General features: G+C 39.0%; 1 protein-coding gene and 1 pseudogene across 2 annotated transcripts; one reads left to right on the forward strand and one right to left on the reverse strand.

Moving 5' to 3' along the window:
• Positions 1-12,911: 12,911 nt before the first annotated feature.
• LOC147488328 (thiosulfate sulfurtransferase 16, chloroplastic-like) lies at positions 12,912-16,325 on the reverse strand (annotated as a pseudogene). The gene is made up of 7 exons (XR_015202257.1): positions 15,049-16,325; positions 14,868-14,963; positions 14,681-14,794; positions 14,523-14,596; positions 13,772-13,842; positions 13,627-13,679; positions 12,912-13,139 (listed from the first exon to the last, which is right to left on the reverse strand). The product of XR_015202257.1 is annotated as a thiosulfate sulfurtransferase 16, chloroplastic-like (transcript).
• Positions 16,326-18,996: 2,671 nt separating this feature from the next.
• LOC147488329 (uncharacterized) lies at positions 18,997-20,102 on the forward strand. Its single transcript, XM_086574347.1, has 3 exons — positions 18,997-19,205; positions 19,430-19,661; positions 19,761-20,102. The coding sequence occupies exons 1-3, from the start codon at positions 18,997-18,999 to the stop codon at positions 20,100-20,102; spliced, it is 783 nt and encodes a 260-aa protein (XP_086430473.1).
• Positions 20,103-20,251: the final 149 nt, after the last annotated feature.

A 20,251-nucleotide genomic window follows, 5' to 3' on the forward strand; every position in this document is an offset into this window, starting at 1 on the left:
CCGCCAAGGCAGGAGATTGCTATATATATGGAGGCTTCTACATCCTCCAGAACTACGTTTTAAGAGACTTGATCCCGAATTCTTCACTGGGTACGTAGGCAACCAGAAAGTTGGTACAGTCTCTCTTCCTCAAAAATCCCAATTCCCCATATCTTTCGAGCCTTCGGAAGCACCATCACATCGGGAGTGCCGGGTTAACGTTTTGCCCCGACAACACCCTTCATAACCGAACAAGGAACGTTCTGCTACAACGTCCTACCATTCGGCTTGAAGAACACCAGTGTGACCTACCAAAAACTTGTTATGAAGATGTTCAAAGACTTGCTGGGCGACATCATGGAAGTCTATATAAACGACACGGTAGTTAAAAGCGAAAAGGTTGGCGATCACATTTCTCACCTACAAGAAGCCTTTGAAAGATTACACCAAAAAAGATGAAGCTCAACTCAGCAAAGTGTGTGTTTGGGGTAGCCTCAGGGAAATTCCTATGATACCTCGTCTCACAAAGACACATTGAAGCAAACCCAGAGCAAATACAAGCTCTCTTTGAAATGCCAGAACCAACTTCCAAATGCAGATTCATTTCAGCCCTCAACAGATTCATCTCACGTGCATCTGACAAATGCAGACCGTTCCTGCATATACTCAATAAGGACGCAACATTCACATGGACAGACGAATGCCACAAAGCTTTCAACGACCTGAAGGCTTACCTATCAACTCCGCCCGTCCTATCCAAACCAAATGAAGGAGAAACACTGGGGCTTTACCTTGCAACTACCAACTTCGCCATCAGCTCGGTCCTTTTTTGCGAAAGCAAGGGAATCGAAAAACCAGTCTATTTCACCAGCAAGACATTGGCAGATTCAGAAAAGCATTACTCTCCAATTGAGAAAGCAATGCTATCTTTGTTATACTTTGCTTACAAATTTCGACCTTACTTCCAAGCTCATAGCATCAAGGTCATAACATATGTACCCATCAAGCAGGTTTTGAGTTCTAACAACAAAATAGCCTGCATGGCCAAATGGGCTGAAAAACTCAGAGAGCATCACATCGACTTTGTTCCCAGAATGTCTCGCAAAGGTCAGGTCGTTGCTGATTTCCTTGCTGACTTTCCCGTCTAAGATGTTAACTGGGAACCCGAGCCCATCACTTCACTCCACCAACCAACCACCACAGACACATGGCATCTCTACGTAATGGAGCATGAAACAACAGCGGTAGTGGTCAGGGGGCTGTGTTAACTTCACCAGAAGGAACACAGTTACAAAAGTCAATCAAAATGGATTTCGCAACATCCAACAACTAAGCGGAATATGAAGCATTAATCACAGGCCTCCGCATGACACAACAAGTACAAGTCCAAAAGCTCAAAGCTTACAATGACTCACAACTAATCGTCAAACAAATCACCAAAGAATATATGACAAATGGAGCAAACTTAACCAAGTATGCCCAGGTCGTCAATGATATCATCAGCTCGTTCACAACATTCTCCTTGGAACACATTTCTCGAGAGGATAACAGGCATGCAAACAGCCTAGCTTTCTTAGCCTCGAAAACCCAAGATGCATATCCCAACACAGTCTACATTGACATCCTAGAGAGGCCCACCTACCAACAAGAAAGTGTCAACAGCCTCACGGACTTCCAGCCCTCATCTGAAGAAAAGATCACTCAATCTTGGATAAGCCCATTCCTGAATTTTATCTTACATGGCGAGCACCCAGTCAAGGCAAGGAATGCTCGTGTCATACAATTTTGAGCCCCCAAATACACCATGATCAACAGACGATTGTTCTGTAAATATGTAGGAGGACCCCATCTAAAGTGCATAACTCCACGCGAAGGCCAACTTATCTTCGACGAGATTCACAAAGGCGAATGTGGCAACCATGCAGGAGCAAGATCCCTTACCCATAAAGCAATCGCCCAAGGGTATTATTGGTCAGGCATGCACATAGAGGCAAAGAAGTATGTCCTCAAATGCCACCAATGTCAAACATTTGGCCACAACCATCTCAGTCCAGCACGGGAGTTGATCAACATAGCCAGTCCCTGGCCTTTCCATATGTGGGGGCTAGACATCATGGGACCATTTATCCCACAAAAGAAAACAGGACTCAGATACGTCCTTGCAGCCACAGATTACTTCACCAAATGGGTTGAAGTAATCCCACTCATTCAAGTCAAGAAAATCCACGTCATCAACTTCATATGGACCAATATCATCACAAGATTTGGTCTACCCTACACCCTCGTCATGGACAACGGAACCCAATTTGTTGGCACACAAGTCAAGGCATTCCTACAAAAATGGCGCATCACTCAAGCATTTTTTACACCTAGATATGCACAAAGCAATGGCCAAGCAGAGGCCACAAACAAATCTATCAAAGAAAATCTCCAAAAGAAATTGGAGAGCAAGAAAAGCCAATGGCAGAACAACTCGAGAACATCTTATGGGCATACAGAACAACAACCCGAGCCAGTACCAACGAGTCTCCTTTCACACTTTGCTTCGGAACAGAAGAAGTCATACTATCAAAACTTACAATCACAACTACACGTTCTGACATCATCGAATCAAAAGAAAATGACAACATCTAGCTAAAGAAATCGACCTCCTAGAGGAGCGAAGGGAAACTGCTGCAATATCCCTAGCTCGGTACCACCAAACAATCCAACGATCTTACAACAAGAATGTCGTCCCAAGGTCTTTCCAAGCTGGCGACCTTGTCCTCAAAAAGACTTTAGCACCATCCAAGCTTGACCCAACTTGGGAAGGCCCATACATAGTTCATAAAGTCGTTGGAAATGGAGCTTACTGGATCAAAACTCATCTCGGTGATATGCTTCCCCGACCTTGGAATACAGCTCTACTCAAACGTTTTTACCAATAATTTGTCTCCAGATGTACCAATCAATATGAATAAAATTCCATCAGTATTTCGCGTATAAATGTTATCCTTGCATTACATGAGAACCACGCATTTTACACTCGCTACCCGATCTGGGACATCAACTTATCAGATCATACACCAACGCCAGAGTTCAGCGACGACTAGACTATAGTTACCATGTAGTGGTTAATTATCAATCAAATCCAATCCACGGTCTCCCAAATGGACCATAAATCAACTTAACACCAATGCCAGGTTTAAACATGATTCAACTGTAATTCCTACGCAAAGGCTAATTATCAATCAAATACAAACCCAAGTCAACTTAAGGCCTTTGAAAGGGTTAAGTTTGACTCAACTATAATTACCACTCAAAGGCTAATTATAAGTCAAGAATCAATAAGAAGTTCCCCCAAAAGGAGCCACTCTATCAATACACATACCTAAGGACACAAGAAAACCTAGGTGCCAACTACGCAACTATCAGGTCATACACAGACACTTACGACCTATAAGCATCAGACAAGCTAACAAAGTTCAACAGGTCGTCAAGCGCACTACTATGCATCACAGGTCGTCAAATAACAAATCAAAAAGAATGGAAGCAATCACATTCATGCATAATTCAAAGACAATCCCAACTCAAAACAAGTAAGTAATTTAAATATTTTTTCTTACTTCTTACAAATTTGATTAGATGCTAGGCCCCCAGGTTATCCTGAGAAAACGACTTCAACATCCCCATCAAAAATAAAAGTATCAGTATCAACCATAGTACAAAATATCCCGATATATCGCGATATTTGGGGATATCTATCCAGATTTCAGAAAAAGATATATAAATATCATGATATATTCAGACATATATACGACTGCAAATATTGGCAATATTTCAACAATATTTGCGATATTTGGGATATTTGGGATATTTTGAGATATTTGGCGATATTATGTGTATATAACAATTTTATTTAATATTTATCATTATATTTCAAATAAATATATATAATGAATCATGATATATCAAGATATATCCACAATATCTATGATATTTGTCGATATTTTGGATATATCTACGATATTTGTATGTGAAACAATGTCAAATATCCCCAAAGAGGGGGATATATCCATGATATATATCTAGAAATTGAATATCGATAAATACTCATATCCTGATATTTTGTACTATGGTATCAATAGCAAAAAGAAAATATTGTTCAAACACTTCATCCATCATCACAATTACAAGAGGAGCACAATCAGTTGACGCAAGGAAGATTCTCCACATTTAAAGGGTCCAGTTGGCAGCCCTCTTCACCAACAGAGCTACCAGCCGATCTCTTGAGGGTTTTGTACTTACGTTCTAGCTCCATGTAATCATCCACCAGAACATAGACATCACCACTCTCTACCAAGTCGACCAGGTCATTGTATTCATTTTGAGCTCGCTTAGCAACGGCCTGCGCATTTTTACACTCAGCAACCCAATGCCTTACCTCCACCCTTGAAGCGTCAAAAGACGACTGCAACAAGGCCACCCTCCCAGCCAACTCCCCGCATGAGCCCTCATGCACTCGACTTTAGCCCGTTCCACTTCTTGTACAGCCAACAACTTGTCATAGGCCTCATTGGCAACTTCCAGCTCCTTCTTGTACAGGTCGGAGATAGTTGTCATCTCCCTCAGCTTCCTATACATGGCCAAGACCTGACAACCAACATAATAAATCAAAAAGCAATAAATCATAGTACAAAACAAAAGCTAAGATCGGAAGGACACTTACAAAGCAGATGGAGCGATCTATATCTTTCAAGTTTGCCTCCAAATCCTTCCCAATCTCTAGCTGGTGCCTATCACCATCGAGGGCAATACTCTCCAACAACCCATTCGCAACTAGTGAAGACTTGAAACTGCAGTCCCTATTTTTCACTAGCTTCGTCAATCCACTCATGGGATCGTAGTAGGTGACTGTTCTGTCCAGAACATCAGAATCACCACTTTTGTCACTTGGGGCCGCACTCCCCGACCCTTGCACTTCTGGGCAGCTGGCTTAGTCTCACTAGCCTTCGTCTTGCCCCGAGCATCAGCCACCCCCAACATCCACTGCCAGCTCCTTCAAGTTCATCATCTTCAAAGGAGCTCGACCTGATGAGGAACGACCTTCCACCGAAATAGGTCGTTCCTCATACTCAGTGCGAGTCCTCTTCACCCCCTCAGACTCAACCACCTCAGAGCGCCTCTTCACCTGAGGCCTACGAAAAGGAGCAGGAGCATCACCAACTCCTCCAGCACTCCCACGAACCCCCCCCCCCCACCTTGTCACTTTCACCCCCCTCAGGTCGTCGGTGATAGGGTTATATACTAAAAGCATTACTTTTGTATTAACTCTAATTCTTTATATTTTGAATGAGAATCATATGGGCAAATGTTATGCATATTATATATGTTATTAATTATATGCATGTGTTTAATACTTTATATTGTAGATGATATGATGTGAACACACAGAAGATCATATCATCAGTACCTTATAAAGTATAAGTAATCGTTCACAACCTAGATGGATTTGGACAAACCATTAGTACGGTTGTAGTATAATCTGGTATTAATCTATCTTGACTATAGGATTATACTAGTATACTTTGTGTGTATTGAACAGGACCAAGTGAGGTTGTTTCTCTTTATACTGACTATATAAGAGAACAAATGCCTCTGTTATTATGGATGTTTGTCCTCTTAATCCGGATATAATAACGGGCATTTACATGCATTGTACATTGCTTTAAATCATCAATGAGTGAGATTCATTTGTGAGTCAACAAACTCAATGGATTGGGTAATGACATTGTATGTAAGGTGTGTTGTTGATTATAGAAGGAATCCGTGACCCGCAGGAAGTCGGGTTGATGATGTCCCCTTGAGGAGCTCAAAAAGATTATCATGTAAACCCTGCAGGTGGATTTATTTCAACATGACAATGAGGTTGAGTGGTACTACTCAAGGACATAAGAAGTTAATTAATGTAGTTATCAGTAACTTGACTTAATCAACGGACATTCGATATCTTAAACACGGGGAGATCCACAAGCATATAATATGGAGCCCATAAACGCTGATGTAACGCCCGTATTTAAAATACGTAATTATTTATTAATTAATTAATTTAATTCTTTATATAAAATTTGTTGGATTGGATTTAGGGATATGTGGGCTTGGTTTCTGGACCCGAGTCTATGTTGGGCTTGGGTTTCAAACCCAAGTATATATTCGTATTGTTTTGGATAATAGGGTTCTTAGATAATAAAATAATAAAAATGGAGGCGGCTTGTTTGCTCGAGCGTTGGAGCGCGACGACTCGGACTAGGAGGAATTCGTCGAGCTGTTAATTAAGGTGAGTAGTTATTTTTGGCTATTTCACCTAATCTATAGTTTTCCGTGTATCGGTGTATACCGACATATTTCTCTGTCTAAGGTTTCGGCCTATTGATACTGCTCATTATCATGTTTTATTCGACGTCGTGCCTATCGTATTATTAAACTTTGTTAAATATCGGAAATTGTATTTGAACTGTCGAATCTTGGAGGCCGTTAATGGCGGCGTGAGCCCAGAGTCGTCATGTACATTGTTTGAACTTAAATACTGTTGTGGTTGTTGTTGCTTTGAACTTTTGATTGTCGGATGATTAGTCGTAGTGGATTAGTCGTAGTGGGTGTTGGAGTATTGGAGAGTTGGGTGGGCTGTTGAAGCTTGGAGAAAGCTTAAACAGTTATTAATGGCGGCGAGATCGCCCAGGCTAGGAGTAATATATATTTTATGTCTTGATATTGTGAATTTCGTTTTGATTTTTGATGGGATGATGTTTGGTGGTAGTGAGGATGATTGGGTGCTCGACAGTAGTGCCGTTTGAAGCTTTGGATCCGGTGTTAATGGAGGTCACGATTGAGATCTAGTTTTTGGATGTTAATGAGGTGAGATTTTGTGTTTGACAAAGTTGTAGGGGTTTTTGCAAGGAGTGAAACCAATGTGTTGATGAAGTGAGGGGTGGTGGCCGGAATTTGGGCTGGTGGTGGAGAAGAAGTCTGGAGAAGACGACCTGTTTGGTTGGGCTTGAGGCTTGGGCCTAAGCTTGTTTAGTTGTTGGGCCGAGTTCTATTTCGGTTTTGGGCCAAACTAATTAGTGTGTTGGGCCAGTTTCATTTTAGTGGTTTGTGGGCCGAACCAATTAAAGTTTTGGGCCAGTTTAAGTTTCATTTTTTTTGTTAGCTGAACCCAATTAGCTTTCTTTGGGCCAGTTTCAAGTTTGTTTTGGGGCCGGTCCATATAACTTGAAATAGATCCAATTGGGTCTTTAAATGTTTAGACTTTTGGGTTATAAGGTTTGGGTTTGGGCTTGGCTAGTGGGTCCGAACCATGACCTTAACCATGACCTTAGTCATGAGCCCATGAGCCATGCACCTTTGCCTTTAGCCATGAAACATGGCTATAACCCTGAACCTGTTGGACATGGAAACGACAGTTTGACTTTGACAATGATGTGTTGATTTTGACAATGACGTGTTGACTTTGACTTTGACCGTTGACCGTTGACTGTGGAATGTTGACTTTTTTTTCCAGTTTTCACATATTTAAGAATATGAACAAATGTAGTAATAAAATATTGTCGAAATTGTATAACCTTGTTTGTCATTATCTAAGAAAGATTTGACGTTGATATTGTGTATATTTTGACACGTGACGAGATAGAAACTTTAGGAGATATAATATTCCTAAAACGCTATAAAAATGTTATGCGATACGTTTGAAGCAATTGTGATATTATATAATATGTTGGGATATATATATTAAATGCAATAATTTTGGAGAAATAAATGTATAAACGCTCCATTATTTTATCTGTGAGATGCTACTAGGAGGTAGTAGAGTATTTGTGGATATTTCCCATGGGATTGTGGTGTAGTGCAATAATATATTGGCATGTGAAAGGATGAAAGTGGTTATGAGATATATTGAGATATTTCTAAATATTATGGCTTAGTGCAATATATAATTGGCACGTGAAATAATAAGTTTCGAGATTTGATATAAAGATATTCGGATAGCGTGCAATGAATAGTATTGCCACGTGATAATGTGGATTATATTATAACGAGAAACGTTGAGCTTCAGTACAATTAAGTATACTGGCATGAGATAGAATAAGAATTATTCTGAGATATAAATGTATGACACCTGAATAAATTACGTAACGAAAATCCTAGAACCTAGCTACCACAACTCATATGATTTGGCCTTTGTGATGGGCGTATGTGATATAATTGGCCCTTCGGGCGTTTCAGTGAATCTGAATGGCCCTTCTGGTGTAAGTAATGTGATTGGCCCTTCGGCGCTTCAAAGAAAGTTGAATGGCCCTTTCAAGCGAAATTTAATAGTGGCTTGATTATTCCGTTCGCAAAATTAGAACGAGATACGCGATATTTTATGCCGTATAATGGCAATACTCATATAATGGCTTTCGTGTGAGGGTTACCTGGTGTGCGGCATCCCGCTCAGGGTAGTTACGCACGGAGTGGTTCATTATGTGAAGGGAGGCATGTGGATGTACATGTTCGGCGTTGGGAAGCGATTGTGGTAGCCAGGGAAACTAGGTAAGACATAGATACGACGTGATTTTAGGGACACACAAAGAAAGCCTTAATTAATATAATTATGGTAATGTGTTGGTTAATGATATATCTTTAGATAGATGATGGTATATGGTTTTGCAGAAGGGTGGGTCAAACTAATTATTTGTGCAGAGACAACCCACTCTGTAATTGAGCATGAAATACGGTAAGTATAGAATATGCTTGGCTGGTTATTAGTTTAGTTAGAACCTAAGGCGCCTCGTGGAGGAACTAAATGCCTTTTTATTATGTTTATGGTTTGTTGTGTGGTTAGTGGGAAGTTAAGGCACCTCAGTGGAGGAACTACCTGCCTTATTTATTGTAGTTAAAAATGTTGTATTAGTTGTTGGAAGTTAAGGCGCCTCGGTGGAGGAACTAACTGCCTTCTGGATTGTGTATGTATATGTATAAATATATGTTGTATTTTAGAGCTACTCACACCAAAGATTTTTATAATGTCAACCCGATTTGCATGTTTGCTTATCGGGTGTGTTCATTAAATGAACATAGTTGATAAGTCTTGACAGGTTTCATGTTGAAGAAAGTTGGTTGCTGCTTGTGGTTTGCATTAGCGTCACATTCAGGATATGTTTTGTTTTCCCTTAAGGTGTAATAGATTTTTAGTTTAGACAAATGTTGTTTTATATTTTCAGTTGTATTTATAACTAAAGAGGGTTGAAAGGAGATTTATAACTTAATCAGTTTTGTAAATTTTTGTAATGAAGAAGACTTTTGTTAATTTGAAATTTTTATTGATTTTTAATTATCCGCGTATTTAAACTGATTATGGGTTTTTGGGAGTGGAGAGTGCATCACACCTCGAAAATCGAAGAGTCGGGAACAAATATTGTTTTTCCGAATTCTGTCGAAATTCGGGGTGTGACAGCTGACACGTAATTTGGGATTAGGGGGTAGTGCAACAATGGCCTTTAGTGGGATAAGCCATTTGTTGACGGACTTGGGCCGTGTGTTCTGGGCGAACATGGGAAGCCCAAGCCCGTTAGGAGGCCCAACCCTAATTTCTCCTCATGGTCCCTGTTGTAGCCTATAAATAGATCCTTTTTCTCTCTGGCCGAAATTAACATATTCACTATTCATCTAGATTAGAAAAAGAGGTAAGGAAAGATAGATCCAAAATTGGATCTAGCTTTGTGAGAAAGAAGGGGATTGGTACATCATTGCCCACACAACGTCCAATCTGTTCTAAAGGAATACAACAGAAGATCAAGAGGTTGATTGTTGATTCGGATTCATAAAGCTTGGATTCTTAGAGCTATCTAAAGCGGATCTAAAAGGTATGTTTCTATCCAAAACCGTGAACCCCATTGATTCCGCTGCACGTGGGTTCTCGCGGTTTGTAGAAATATTCATTCTGAAAATAACGGTTCCTACAGTCGGGACACAGGACGGCTACCAGAGCCTCCTCCAACCGTTCTCACTCCATAAGCATATTCTCTCCTTTGGCTCTCTCTCTCTCTCCATCTCAGTGTCCGAGCTAGAATCAGAGATATCAAACACTAGCTTCCGGGCCCTCTTCTTTTGCTCAACCTTCTTCCGGTTGATCTTCTCTCCTCCACGCTTTTTGAAGTAATGCGCAACCTCCCCCAAGACAGCTCGTTTCTCCTCCTAACTCAAACAAGCAAAGCCTTCGATAACCCCGGTCTTTGTACGCCCACGAATATCAACCTCTGCAAAAACAAAATAAACATTTATCAGAACGTTCAAATTATCAACTACCCTACATACACTACAACCTATAAAAAAAATGACCTACCATCCCACTTTATAGTACGATTATCCAACTCCCAATCAGAATGACTATAATTACCCGTAACTAATAACGGCCTATACCCCCAATCCTCCTTACTCACCCCCACAATCACAGTAGATTTCCCCTTCACCACCTGCAAACTAAAGTTCATTGCAAACAACCTCTTCATAGAGAAATGCTCTAGCACATTTGATAAACAGATGTTATAACTCTTCTCATTCAACAAATCCAACACATGGAAAACCCTCCAACTATTCCCTGAATTGACAAAGAGCTTTTCCACAAAAATTCAAAACCTCCACAGTAAGCCGAGAGAATGGCAACCTCAGCCCAGCCTTCAACTGACCATAACAAACCACAACACCCCCATCCCGAGGAACGTAATCTAAGCCAAACACATTCCTCTCCACCCAGGTCGTATACAGTCAGGTCGGAGTCCACCCAGCCAAACTCCTCCCTCAAAGCACTAGTACAATCTACCGACCTAGGCACCGCCTCCTCAACCATCGTCTCCAATGAGGAAGACGATGACGCCTCACCTCCACTACAAGCCCTACCACCATCATCTCCATCACTTACAGTTCTCTCTCTTCACTGATCCAACTTAACTTCCCCACTCAAACTATCACTGGTAATAGACATTATGAAAGCAAAAAGTAAACAAAAGATCAAAAATTTTAGATTGAAAGAATGCACCTGAAGACGAAAAAACGAGAATTTTTTGGTTTTCTTTTTCTCTACTTTTTTCACTTGTGTTGATAGAATGAGAAATGAGAAGACTTCACACACCAAAACTCTTCAGTTGCACAGATCTCCAAAATAGACAAGATGTTTCGCCTTCCCAAAAATACCAATCATAACCTCGCCCACAAACCGCCGCGATTTGGGCTCATGGACCAAATCCAACAGTTCCTGCATATTTTTCAAAACCATTCAAACGAACCAGCTGTAGGACACATGTTTGAAAGCTTCACTTTATCTTTTCTTTTCACACCCTAGCTGTCCAAAGAATAAATAAAATAAAGGGGGTTGTGTAAGTACCCTCTGTTCTACATTCATATCACTACAACACACGTGTCCACACACCAGGTCGTACTTTACCAGCTCGTACCAAGCCATCAAGACGTAACAACAACCCAGACTCAGGTCGTCCCAAATATCGGATACAACCATATAAATGGAAGCAAATGATCTATCGCGATCCTAAAGCTCAGTTAACGCACCAATCAAGGAGACATTTACTTTGTAACATCAGGAGTAATGACGAATCATCAAGATAGTACAAAATATGGATCTACACTTGACAACGGCCTGGAGCAAATAAAGAAGGTCAGCTCAAACATCTATAAGTAGAGAGAGATGAACTACGTAAGGCTTGATTCAAGTTTAGCCCAAGGAACTTGATACGTAGGCAACTCTTGTCCCAAGAAAAAGTGCAGTCATTCCTACCAACCACAACATTAGGTGGTAGACCCAAAATATTACACCTCTACATTGATTATGCTGTTGAGAGGAATTTTGTGATTGGTGGTGATCAAGTCGAGAATGGAGGTGTTGGGGTTAATCAGGTTGGTGGTATGGCCTCCTTTGTAATCTGTTCTTTAGAATATAAATTTGATAGACTCCAGTAAGGTTTTAGATTAATGGTTGTTTATCAGTTCTCTGTGAAGAAGAATGTTTTTATGGCATTGGATTGTTTATTAAGAAATTTTAAATTAATGAGAGTAAGAGTTTATCATTACAAGAGATAAACTGTTGTTTAGTCACTATCAACTTGGTGTAGAATATTGGCATTTGATTAACTTATGCATGGCAAAGTCTGAACTCTGAAGTGATTTATTTTGTAATAATTGGGTAAAATGTGATCAAGGTGGTACTAACTTCGAAAAACATAGAATGGTCAAGATGGATACGTTGGAGGTTCCTTATTTACGGAGTTGATCTTCCCACAAAACATCTGCTCATAGACATTTGATCTTCCAACTTGATAAAAAGATGTAAGAGAAAAAATACTTTGAGCTAATTGGAAATGTTTGAAGTTTTGAACATATGACTGTTTGAACCAATAATCATCAGTACATTTTTTAAACATCCTATTTTCTGTCCATATAAAAACATATCCAAAACTTCCTCGTTATCTCAATAATCTGTCAATACATCTCAGAAATTGCTAACATTATTAACTTGCAATGCATACCAGAAAGTCTTTCTTTCACAATTCTAGGTTTAGCAAAAGCTCGGAATGCACAAAAGTTATCAGTAAGACTTGTAAAGGGCAATCGGCAAGTTAGGGGGAAGTTCGGAAATACTTGGCTTGTGCGGTCTGATATTAGAGGGTCATTATAAGATGGCTGAAGTACAGATGATGATGCTGGTAATAGGAGAAATGAACACTCACAGTCTACCTAAATATGACGGGTAGAGTACTTCTATGCTTTGCAAGATTTTCAGTATGGTTGAACCCATCACACTATGGGACACTCTTGCAGGTTTGCTAGTGTCACAGGCCAAATTGTCAGAGGCTGGTACCTGTATTCAATGCGGAAAAAAAATGCCATAAATCTTAAACATCTAGAAGCAACGAACTATTGAGCTCATGATATTATTCTTTAATGTTTGTTTACTGTTTGATTACAGATGATCCCTTCATCTGAGGAACTTCATCCTGCTCATCATGAGTATTTTACTTGAAAAACTGTGTATGCACAAGCAAAAGCTTGCAGAACTGCTACTCTGTAGGAAGTCTGGTCTGTCTCCAAGCAGAATACCCACCAGCTATGTCAGTGACTCCACTGAAACCCTGATGAAGAAACAAAAAACACGTAATCCAATCAACCCTAGAGCCAAGTTCCCCAAGATTGGTTCAAACTAAATTACAGTAAACATATTTCAGAGTAATTAAAAGTTTAAAACACAAGAGAAAAATGCCACTGCCAGAAACCATTATATTTCTATAAAGCACTGTAAAGAGAAGTCCCGTAAATGCCAAAATGGAGACTGTCTTTTCATTTCAACTTTATTTTTAATTCTCCGAACCATTTTCTAATCTATTAATCCATTATTCCTTTGCTAGACTTTTTGTTGTAGCAATGACACGACATGTGCACATCATCTCATTGCATTCAACTTCACCATTGCATTTCATCTTCCCAAACTGTATTCTATGTACGATGAACATTTCTTCAATTAAAATAATGAGTAGTGGTGGAAATTTTTATTGTCTGTTCACAGCAAAGTAGTGAAATATCCAAAAAACAAAGAAGTAGTGAAGTATCAAGAGCACATACAGCTGATGGAAGATCAGTTGCAGCCAGAAGAGAGCTTTTCCACTTTGACAACCCTGTAACAAATTAAGAGCATCATAAGCTAAACCTATTGAAGGTGGTGACATTTCAAGCCAAACAAAATAAATTATTTAGGAAGTGGACACACAACAATTATCTCGGTATCCTTTCCAAAATGTTTAGATACTTCTTCCAAGAAATTAGGATTCTTCGTCATCCCTGAACAAACGGAATAGACCAATTGTGTCAGAAATGTTAGCACTGAGCACTTTAGAAAACATTAGAAAAAAATGTCATTGCAGCATTCAATTGAAGAGATTGAAGTAAAGAAAATATTTCTTTTAACATAAGAAAACTCCTAGTGATGATATATCTTGAATCCCCTCTTCAACACAAAACAGAACACGTCATATTTGCAGCACAACAAGGGATTATCTTGGTCCAAACTCATTGTTGAGTGGTGAATATGGAGATAAGGTTGATCATGCTGCAAATTCATCTTCTCTAACAAAAACACCTTCAGTGTGCAACTTTTGATTGAGATAAGACCCTAGGAGTAGTCCCTACTTCTTCCTTATGTGAATGAGAATTCACTGCAAAATCCGAAACCTACTTGAATAACATGGGTTCCTAATTATTCCCCATCCTCGAAATCACACACTGATTCAAAATTAAAACTAATTATTTGCGTATATAGCCACAAGTGCCCACCAAATTTAATCAGATTAAATCATCCAATGCAGCTTAACACCATGCAGGGACTGATAATGATGTGAACATCATAAATGTTTATTTTTCCCCAAAAGCCGTCTTCATCAAATATGTTACCATCAACACTAGAAAAGCAGAACTTCAGAGCGTAAACTTAAAAATATGATAGCTCGGACACTGATCCATACCTTCTCCAGCTTTGAACATATAAGGAATATTCACAGCTCCTAACAGATGTCCAGCACTAAATTCTTCTGCAGTTCTTCAAACACGTGTAAAAAAGAACAACAAAATAAATACAACAATCATGACTTTCGCCGCAACAAATTCAATAAAAATCCATTACCTGACATTTAAATAACGGTGGCCAGCTTGAAGAAGCTCATGAGCCACACGTACTGGAACAGACCTCGGAACTTCAATCTTGTCTGCATTTTCTCCTAAAGCCATAGCCATCAACCTACAACATATATGATATATTAATTAAAGAGTATGAAAACTTGAACTTTCCAAAAGCCTAATAGAGAGTTTACCTAAAATTTGAGAATGTATGTGGTTTGTTTCCAATTAAATGAACTTGATGGAGCTGCCATTGCTTTTGCGACTTTGAAAACGTTGGTACTACAAACCTGTAAATAGAAAGAAACAAAATAGAATTTTAAATAAAATAGATAATGTTGAATATGGGGAAAGTTGATGAGAATGAGAAGTGACCTGGAAAGGTTTTGAGTTAAATCAATTGTTAACCATACATATAGCTCGCGGCCTTCAGCCATGCTGTAGCTCAGCAAGCTGGTTCTACTATTGTCTTACACGACCGAGTAACTCATTGCAAGGGTATGGAAGAAAAATGATATAGAAAAATTCTGGCTTAAATTTGACAAATTATATCTAACAACAAGCTGTGGGACGTTTTATGCACAGTAAGTGACGTGGATGGCCAAGCAGAAGGCAGCTCATGCTATTAAGTTACAAATTTACAATTTCTACATAGAAGAAAAAGAACCTCCAAAACTAGTTATGTGAAATTTCCAAAATCCAAATTATACACGTTCTGTTTCTTCATCATGTTTACAATATAACCTGAATTGTTGTGAAATATTTCCGTACAAAAGCTTGAGTGCTTCTGATATTTTTGGAAGTAACACTAACCAGCATTCAATCTCGCAGCAGTTGGTAATGTACAGCTAACTAGTTCCTTGTGAACGTGGAAAAACCTGTGTTTTTTTCCTCCGGGAGTTCTTCCGATATACCCTTGACACGACATAAGGTACAAAATGCATCTGCACGAAATATACAGTCAAGTACCACAAGAGACAAGACCTTACAAAAGCCCGTTCTCTTTTTGCTCATTTTGCGGATGCAATCCATATGTTTTACTCTAGGCACTGTACCTAATGCCTTGGGTAGTTGGGTGACAATGTAATGAAAGAATTCATGGCCCTAAGTCCCTAACTGTGACCCATCTTGGACTGCTCCATTTCATTAGTTTTCTTCTTGACTGCTAATTTCAAATCCTTCAACACAAAACCCAAAAGAACGTTAAAAAAATTCTTGTGAAAATGTCGAAGAAGAATTACCAAAGGAGGTACCGTCCATTTTGTTAATGGAGATTCTCAATTCCAACGTGATCAAGGTCAGGGTTGGTTTTTTGTATTGGATCTTCAAGTTGTATCTTCATCGCTCTTTACATTTGCCGATTCCAGTTTTTCCTAATAAATCTTAGCACTTATATATATAGGAGAACAAAAGTGGTCTTGGGTTTATGGAATGAGTGGGTGCTTACTAATTAGTTTGAGAGGATGAATGGATTTGAGAGTGGTCTGATCAAGTTATCCCGTAGTAGGTGGTTAATGAGCCCATAGAACTAAGCTATGATGAACAACCTTGTGGGTCCGCGTTTGAAATACTTCTCCACTTCTCTCCTTCAATTTCTCTCAAGTCAACACAGTAACACTCCACCTTCAAAGATACAAATTAATACAACCTTCCAAATAATGATCCGATACCCATAAGTTTCTTCAAGTCCTTTTAAACAGTGTTATCAGGCCCGGCCCGGCGGTTTGAACCGGACTCCAAGCCGGGTTGGGTCACACTTTATATCGTTTATACAATAAACCGGCTTGACTCGGACGGTTTTGTCCGACCCAGTCCAGACTCCAGTTTAAATTTGGAAAAATTAACTTTGCCAGGGTGGAAAGTCGAACCCGGATTAAACTCGCACATTCAATGCTTACCATCATGCCATATGGAAATTCTTGTTAACAACTTGAATTTTATTCAACTTAGGATCTCAAAAACCACACGGAGACACAATTTCCACCACACCAGAACGATTTTACAGTTATAAAGCATAACTAGATATATATTATAACTATTATGTGGATTAACTACTGACCCACTGGTTAGACCAGTGACTCAGTACTTTCACCGGGTCAGTGCCCGGACTAGGTCTGATAACATTGTTTTTAAATCGGGTTTTGGGTACCAAATCCCTACTGAACCTTACCTTTTTTTGTGTCGGGTAGGTTTTGAGTTTGGTTTTTATAGGATGCGGGTTGGTTTTTTGTTGATTTTTATTATCAGGTTTCGGGTCAATTTCGAGTCCAAGTGAACACTCCTAGGGCTAGAGGTGCCAATGGGTACCCGATTACCCAGAACTGAAACCAAATGTTTCGGTTCTGGGTCTTAAAAAGTTAGACCTATTTAAAACGGGTCATTAAGAACCGAATCAATAAATAACTGAAACTGTAGAACCGAATCGTAAAAAAAACCCGTGGGTACTCGAACAAAAATCGAAACCGATTATTATGATTTCGATATATAAAATTTAGTATTATATTATATTTAAGATAATCAAACTCATACATTATAATATAAAATACATTTTTTACGTATAAAAGTCTATTAAATATAGGGTTATATTGACATAACCCCCATTATAATTGAAATTAGGATTTCCCCCTCAACTTGACAATAAGAAGGAGTCGACCAATAGTGGTCGTCAGTTGACTAGTCAAAGATCGTGAATTGTTCTAAATACCCTTTTTCTGTGAAAATTACAAAATTTGTCATGGACTATGAGTGTCACGTATTGGACACTATTCAAAGCCCCCAACTCAAAATTAGACACTGTTCAAAGCCCACAACTCGAAATTAGACATGCATTTTACGTCCGATCAAAGCTTGCTCTATTTGGTGGTTTTAAGTGGAAAGAATGGTGTTGTGCTGCCATTGTTATGCATTGAGATAGAAATGAGAGCTTTGTAAGTAATCTTCACTTTTGGCTGTGGTTTTGAGTGTCTAAGTGTAGATCTAGTGGTGTTGGAAGTTGTTGTGTGGATCCTTCATATCGTGGACATCATCACTATATCTAATCTTCGATTTAAAGGTAATCTCCTTCAATCTTTGTCAACCTCACTACTTTTTTACTTGTTATAAAATGATGAGAGGGATTTATACAGTATTTGTCTTGTTCTTTAAAAAAATAAATAGATTTTTAAGCTTTTATACAATATTTGTCTCATTCCTAATTCTCAAGTAATTTATCCATGTTTGTGCCGGATGGTGTTATTTGACAAAAAGGATTTGATTATTTATACTGGGGAAGCTTTAAACCACCGCCTGATGCAAAAGAAGTGTGTCATTCTCATTACGAATCTGAGTGGGATTCACTGATGATGCATGAGGTTGATGGTGATGAGTTGAACATGATGGATTTCACAAAAGACATACTTAAATTAGTACAAGTGGTTGTTGGCTTGCAATTGTCCTACATTACAAATGGTAAATTGGTGTATGTGAATAGTGATGGTGAATTGTTACAGATGTGGGGTTTGTTGGCTTCTAGCAAAGATGGCTTTTGTCATATATATGATGACTTAGATCTTGGTGGTGTTGATGACTTTTTAGTTATGACTCCTAGAATTTCTACACTGGCACCAAATGCACTTTCTCAACTATCCCAAGCTGAAGAGGGAGATGATATCACACTTTTTGGAGATAAAAAGAAGGGTTGCAAAGAAAGGTAAAAAAAAACCTACGTAGGTGGCGTCCAAACCAAAACAAGTTAAGAGAAAGCATCAGAAAGGTAAGAAGTTGACTTCGAAAGACAAGGGAAAAAGTGTTATCATTGATGAAGAGGAGGAAAACTTCTGGGCAGAATTGGCTAGACTTAAGGCAACTGGTTTTGATGAGGAGCTGGATGATGATCTTGAGAGAGAGAGAGAGAGTTCCATTGGTTGTACCAGCAAACCCTACAGTTCAAGTGGGAAAGGCAAAAGGCATCACTAAAGAGGCAACTATTGATGGTCTTCATCCTAAAGAAGGCTACCACAGCTCACACTCATCTGAAGATGAGAGGGAGTTTGAGATACCACCAGGTGACGAATATTACCACTTTGAAGCTGAAACATTTAATGTGTACTTTGAACCAGAGATGGAGATGCCAAGGACTGAAGTAGTTGAGTTGAAGCTTGGTATGGAGTGGCCAACCATTACTGCTCTACGACATGACATTAGGACAATTTGTATACGGAACAGATTTGAAGCATTTTTAATTAAAGATGAGTCTTACAGGATTAGAGCTTTATGTAAATGCATAGGATGTCCATGGTTAGCTTATTGGAGGCGCAAGGATGATGGTTAGATCATAAGAACAGTATGACAGATGCCAATTGGGTGTCAAGAGTAATGGAAGACCATATCAAGGTGCACTACAAGTCAACAACACCACAAAATATAATAGATGAAGTAAGACAGAAATACCATGTTGCCATCAGCTACTGGACTGCTTGGCATGCTAGGATCAAATGTTTAACACAAATTCATGGTGATTATGGTGAAAGTTACAACCTGGTTTCTCGTGCTATGTGATCAGGTATATGCTTCAACTTAGTTTTTGTTCATGTTTATGTTCAACTTAGTTTATGTGCTCATATTAATTCATATGATTTAATGATATGTGATCAGGTAATGCAAAGTAACCCAGGCTCTCTTGCCACTTACACTAGAAATGAATTGAAGATAGTTTGGAATTTGAGGACTTGTGTATTTGCTTCACTGCTTCATTATATGGTTTTGTGAATGCCTGTAGACCAATTATTGGATTAGATGTTTGTTTCTTAAAAGGGAAGTACGGAGGACAGTGTTTAAGCATGATTAGCTTGGATGGAAATAATGGTTTGTTTCCAATAGCTATTTTCATCACTAGATCGGAGACTAAGGATAGTTGGATAAGGTTTTTGGACAAAATGAAACATTATAGGATAAATGATCATCCACAAGCTGTAACTTTCATGTCTGATAGACAGAAAGGACTAGTTGAGGTTGTGCCAATTGTTTTTCCTAGAAATGAGCATAGATTTTGCTTTCAACATATGTACAAAAATTTCAAAAAGGAATTTAAAGCCCAACATTTGGAATAGCTTGTGTGGGGTGCAGCCAAGTGTTACACAAAAATTGGATTTGAGAAGGCTATGGAGAAATTGGGAACTGAATGTAGTCAAGCTAAAGATTGGTTTTTGAAGGAGAATGTTGAGACCTTGGCAAGGTCACACTTTAGTCATGTTACAAAGTGTGAACATATCTCGAACAATTTCTCTGAGTCGTTTAATTCATGGATACTAGAATTGAGGGATAAGCCAATAGTGTCTTTTGTTGATAGTTACCACATTTTGTTGATGTCATTTCTGTATAAGAGGAGAGAGAAAGCCAAGGAATGGGATAGCAATGGCTTAGTACCTTGGGTGGTTAAGAGAATTGCATAATTGATTGAATACATACCACATTATGATTTGGCTGAATCTACCAATGACTTACAATGTGTGAAAGATCTCTATGGAAATAGATGGACTGTGAACCTGGTAGATCATGAATGTAGTTGTGTTAGGTGGCAACTCTCTAGAGTAGTTTGTGT

The sequence above is a fragment of the Coptis chinensis genome, chromosome 7, assembly GCF_015680905.1.
Source record: "Coptis chinensis isolate HL-2020 chromosome 7, ASM1568090v1, whole genome shotgun sequence".
Taxonomy (NCBI): Eukaryota; Viridiplantae; Streptophyta; class Magnoliopsida; order Ranunculales; family Ranunculaceae; genus Coptis; species Coptis chinensis.